We start from the raw sequence: 6,000 nt of genomic DNA on the forward strand, positions 1-6,000 counted from the left end.
AAGTGGGGGAGAAAATTCTAGTTTTTTCTTTGCAACAGCTGAGTCCTAATGAAATTGTGGTGGTTGTGAGAGGGCATGGATGGCAGCTAAAATCCTCATGTCGGATTCTGATCTCAGTCACACTGGCAGAAATCCGGAGTAACTGTACTGAAGTAAATGGAATTAAACTTGAGAGCGGAATCAGGTAAAAGGTAAAAAATAATAAAGTAAACATGCTGAGTCACTACTAATATTTTAAGATCTCAGTTGGAGCTATGATTTTCCTGAACACCAGAACCACTTTTCAAGGTTCCTTTTGTTCTGGGAAATGCACGAAGCAGTTAAAAACGGAGCACATTATCAATGAAAAGGAGAGGTTAAATAATTGCTGGAAACTTATAAGTTAGTGCAACCCAAAAGCTAAAAAAGAAAATGACTTGCTTCCCCTGCTGCACTGTCGTGTGGTCAAAAATCCATCTCCAGACCCTGTGGTCTGAATGGAGAGTTGAACCACACAATGCAGTGAGTAAGGCTGCATGAATCCAAAGATCTTGCCAGTGACTTTAGGCAGAAATGAAACACCAGGGGGAAGCTTAGCGTTGAAAATGTGAGCAAAGTTTCTGCTTCTTGCAAAGAAAGGGAGGGATTTTTATTTTCTTAAACCTGCTAGCCACAACCCCCATCCATGAAAAGCAGTTATGGAGCAGGTTTTATTTGCGTTTTTATTTTCAATTAGGCTCCGTTCATCTGTGATATAACTGTGAGCAGCTGTGACTATGCAGAAGCTATAAAGATAAAAGGCCTGATTTTAATTTGAACTCTGGTAAGGCACCCATTAAACAGCCAAAATGTTAATTAAAAAAAAAGAGAGAATATAACAGGCTTTTATGGGGCCTCTTTTTTCTGGTAAATTAACATTGCAGACTTTCAAACAGATGTCTTAAATACACTTTGTTGTTATCATGAAAATGTGGTGTAACATAAATAAAAATCAGGTCCAGAGGTGTTCAGGAGACCCTGTCTCATAACATTTCCTAATTGAAAAAAACAAGCTTCTGAGACCAAGTGAAGAATTCCCCCACACGTGGGTTAGTAGCTGAAACGGCAATTGGAAACATTTTTATTTACAATAATGGTTGGTGCAGTGAAAGGGAAAAGATTCTTTATAATTACAATAAGTTCTTTTGGGGGGGGAAGGGTTGTTATTTACAATGTATCCCAGCCTGCTGCTACATTTTCCTCCAGGCATGTATCCCAAGTGCATAAATGGCTTTGAAAAGTTGTGATGAAAACTAGGCACAAAACCTATTTACTCGTCTCTTGCAGTGGAGATAGATTATAATGAAAAAGGATAATGATGTTTTACTAGCCTGGGGTGAATAGGTAAATAGAATTTTGCAAGATGCGCATAAAATCTACCGCATCCCCAGCACTTCTAGTTCCAGCATCCTTGTCTCCCTGTAGTATCCAGCCCATCACTGGATACTCACAGAAATTACCAAGTTTGCTGTCCCCAAGAGAGCTATGTGGACAACGCTTGGCTGGTACAACTCAGGTCCTTTATAACATCACAGCACTGAGATACAGTTATAGTGAAAACAGTCAGAAGTTTATTACCAGAAATAAAGATTTAAGAGATACTAAATAGGGATAATAGAAACAGAAACAAAAAGTATAGCACACTTCTTAGAATCTAAAGTTATCTTTAACAGGCTAAAATCCCTAGTCTAAAGCACTTTCTAACCTAAAGTGACTCCCCACATCACCAGCCAAAATGGATGGGATCCACCTTTAATGAATGCAAAATGCACAGTTCTTTTTGCTGCCTCAGTGATGGATAACAAGATTTCCTTTTGCTTGTCCTTATGTTCCCCAGAACTCATTGTTTTGTGCCCTCTGATTGCCTTCATGTGTTGGTATTGTCTCCATATCCAAAACAGGCTTCCATTGTGTTGGCTTCAGTGCTTAATCTACATAAAAACCTAGGCAAATAGGTGAATATACAACCCTTTGCCTGGCAAAATCTGTTTGTCAATCCAGCCTAGGGCACAGTATCTAAAATACATTTTCAGTACATAAGTACAACTCCTTAAATATCATCTGTACTTGTAGCAATGATTTTGAGGAGCAGTATGACATAAGCTTTTATGAGGCACCTCACATGACCCTTTTTGGATAAATACTATGAAAGCAGTGTGGAGGTGTAGTGAGTTTGTCAGGCCTGATAGAAGTTGCTGTTACAGAACAGTGAACCATTTGCCAGTTGGCATTGAGAGGTTCTTGGGGTCATAAAGGGTGATATGAAATAATTTTCAGTTTGAATCTGCCTGTCTTGGTTTATGTGAAGATTACATAGTGCCATGCATAGAGAGCCAAGAATTGCACTGGATAATTGTGGAAGCCAGTAAGAATCTGTAAAATGACAATAGCCTGCTTGAAGAAATCTCCAACTCCTTTTCAGTGGGTTAGTTCAGGGGGCATAAGTTTGTCGCCATCCACTCTCATACCCGCTACAGTTCTCATACTGGGAACTTCTTTAAGACTTTCTGACCACGAGTAGGCTGGACCAGTGAGGCAGGACCAGGTAGTGGATGACACACACAGGCTGCAAGACTCTCCAAAATGTGGGTTCTTTTCTTATTTTTTAGCAAGTCTGGGTCTCTAATTGTTTTCATAGTACAAACAGGGGAAGTATGATAGATGAGCAGTGGAGGTGTGTACCAAGATCCAAGGCAATTAATCATACAGGATAATAAATCAGTCCTCCTCCTTTCTTTGTTTTCTACAGATGAGTATTTACCTTAGGCAAAAGAGAGGCCAGCTTTTTAACCCAACAAAAACCTTCAGCTATAGTGACCAGATGTCCAAATTTTATAGGGACAGTCCTGATATTTGGGGCTTTTTCTTCTATAGGCACCTATTACCCACCACCCCGTCCCGATTTTTCACACTTGCTATCTGGTTACCCTACCTTCAGCCATTTGAAATGGGCAAATAACAATAGCTAGTGATATTTTCCCATTCCAGAGCTGACCCCAGCAAACCTTTACCACATCACACCCAGAGCACAAATGGAGATCACAAATGAAATTTCGATTTTCAGTTGAGCCATTCAGTTTTTTCCAGTGAAAAAGCCAGGAATTTTCATGATCTCTTGGGGAGAAAAATCCCCAGTTTCAGACTATGAGAGACATTTCCCCCAGAAACTCTGATATTGGCTCAAAGTTGATCTGCCTTGTTTTCCAGGGGTTTTCTACACCATTCCCCATCTTCTACCAAGTTCAGGGCCTATGTCTTATATCAAAGTTCTCTAATGGATTGTGACACACGGTTCTAATGGGGTTCCTAAGAAGAAGTCTTGTTCTCCTCTCCTTACCCATATCCTCCCCCTCTCCTCTTTTCTGCTCCTTCCTTTCCTTTCAGACCCTCTTCTCTACTCAAAATGCTTAGCTGAGTCAGAGACACTAAGCAGTTTTAAATCTGTGCAGTAAACATTTGCTGAAATATTTTGCCCTTCCAGAATGCAGGTCAGACCAGTACGGCCCCAGCTGCTCTCTGAGATGCCAGTGTGCCAACAGATCCCAGTGTCATCCTCACAATGGGAGCTGCATGTGTCCTGCCAAGTGGATGGGACCAACCTGTGAAGAAGGTAACATAGGAAAGAGATGGTAGCTCTTCTTAATAGAACATTTCAAAGAGTGTCTGCTTATCTTGGGAAAGGATGCAATTGAAAGACCGGATTCATCACTATTTGGGTTCCACGGGATTGTGCCAGTGGAACGTGGCGCTTGAGCCCCTGGCAGCAGAAAGTCCACCTGGAGGGGGTTGCAATGTTTAAGCTGCCCGTGATAGCCACTCTGCTAGAAGCTGTTGCAGCCATCAAAGTAGATAGGAACATTCCAGGAGGAGGCGAGGATTGACCAGCTGAGAGATGCACTTATTCAGCATGTCGGGGTTGGGGGAGGGCACTGAAGTCCTAGATGCAACCTAAAGCTAGTTTCCCTCAGCAGAGGGGGAAGGTAGCACAGCTGAATGCCTACCACACGTAATACTGTAAATGCCTCCCACTGCACAGCTGTACCTCTCCCCTCCCGCCCCGGTGCATGCCTAAAATTTGTTAAACTCACAGCCTCAGGAAAGTGAAGGAGGAAGTTAATGATCAATGTATATCTCCCATACACTCGCAGTTCAACGATGTACCTACCTATTGTTAATTACGAGATACCAAGCTGAAATGCTATTGATGGCCAGATGGGCAGCTGAGACCTTGGAAAATAGAGAGCCTCTCTGCTTTGTGAGAGTATTAAAAACCCCATGGCACTCTTTCCTAGGGTCCTTAGTTTAAATTACCCCTCTCCTCTGTTGTGCAGTGCTGACAGTTCATTAATGTTACCATACAATTCTGTATTTAGTTTGAGAAACACTTTAGGATCCATCGGTATACAAGATCTAAATGCAAGTGGCCTTTGCCATTATTCCTGAGGCCATTCTCTCTGCCCGTAACCTAGGAAACAAGCATCACCTAGTCCTCTGCTTGCTGATGGAGGCTGGATTATCAAAATGTTTATTTAGTAATATATATTAAATCTCATACAGTTGCATTATATGGCCCCCAAACTATTTCTACTTAATTCTCTAGGAGGCCCTCCAAAACTTCCTTCATATGAAGAACAAACTCAGGAAAGAGGGAATGCTTTTTCAAGATCTCTACGACAATAATTCTTGGACTAATAAATGAATTGTTTTATAGGCACAGACAGTATTTAAACTTGGGTACAAGAACTGCTTGAATTCAGTTTGAACTGTACTGAAATATTCACACTTTTTCATGGAAGACAACAGTGGCCAATAAGTAGTTTGGATCCCTTTTTAAAACTTCTAACCTGTTTCATTTATTTGTTATTAACCTCCTACTTCTAAATTCATCCACTCTGGATATTCTTTCAGATTGCTGTTGTCACGTATTGTTTGAATTACATGTGGGGGGAAATATTTTTAGCAAACTGATACTTCAAGACTATCATGATAAAAAACGTAATATACACATTTACAATGAGCCACATTAAATACCAGGGGCTTTCTAAACCCAGCTGGCAACGGGACTGGTGATAATACCTATTTGAACTCGGAGGTCTCAAGCTTAGATCTGGTTTATGTAAAAGAGTCTATCTGCCAGAGGACAGAATAGAATCTGTGTGGGTTTTCTTCATGCGCTATCCAGTAGATTCAGTTTCGCTGGTTTGTCAGAGTTGAACTATTCAGTGGCTCTCAAAGACACAGCCCCTTTTCATTTCAGAAGAAAGCTATATCTTTCGTAGATGGTGTGGGAAGCAGGCAGAGATGTCTGATTATTGGTGATTTTAAGATAAATTATATCTCCTTTTAAACAAGACATTGTAATGTGCTTGTACTACCCAGTTTGGTGAAGTAAGACTTTAAATTCTGAGAATTTAAAATGGTTCTGACTTTGTTCAATGTTATCTGTTGGTCACTTTGTAAAACAAAGTGATCATGATTACTGAAAATATAGTTAATACTATTTTTGTCCATTTTACAGGTTATCCTTTTAATATAGGACTAAGTAACTGTAAAAATACAATGTTCTACATCAGTGGCTTCCAAACTTGTTACGCCACTTGTCCAGGGAAACTCCTGGCGGGCCTGGCCGGTTTGTGTACCTGCCGTGTCCGCAAGTTCGGCCGATCGCGGCTCCCAGTGGCCGCGGTTCGCTGCTCCAGGCCAATAGGAGCTGCTGGAAGCGGCAGCCAGGGATTCCAGCAGCCCCCATTGGCCCACTGCCACTTCCAGCAGCGAACCGCGGCCACTGAGAGCCGTGATCAGCCAAACCTGCGGACGTGGCAAGTACACAAACCAGCCAGGCCCGCCAGTGGCTTTTCCTGCACAAGCGGCGGAACAAGTTTGGGAACCACTGTTCTACATTTTTAGTGTCCTGACCATCATGGGATGAAAGATTTAATGGCACCAATTTGAACCATTGTTCTGATTGCTTAGAAGTTATAA

At 41.6% G+C, this 6,000-nt stretch overlaps 1 protein-coding gene across 4 annotated transcripts in view; it reads left to right on the forward strand.

Moving 5' to 3' along the window:
* Positions 1 to 5,791, forward strand: part of LOC128842694 (multiple epidermal growth factor-like domains protein 6) — a 267,105-nt gene extending 261,314 nt beyond the window's left edge. For all 4 annotated transcript variants that reach the window (XM_054038817.1, XM_054038820.1, XM_054038818.1 and 1 more), the window contains 2 exons: positions 3,500 to 3,628; positions 4,619 to 5,791. In XM_054038817.1, the coding sequence (XP_053894792.1) occupies positions 3,500 to 3,628; positions 4,619 to 4,698 (209 nt within the window). In that variant the 3' untranslated portion in view covers positions 4,699 to 5,791. The remainder of the gene's footprint in view (positions 1 to 3,499; positions 3,629 to 4,618) is intronic.
* Positions 5,792 to 6,000: the final 209 nt, after the last annotated feature.

The sequence above is a fragment of the Malaclemys terrapin genome, chromosome 9, assembly GCF_027887155.1.
Source record: "Malaclemys terrapin pileata isolate rMalTer1 chromosome 9, rMalTer1.hap1, whole genome shotgun sequence".
NCBI lineage: Eukaryota > Metazoa > Chordata > Testudines > Emydidae > Malaclemys > Malaclemys terrapin.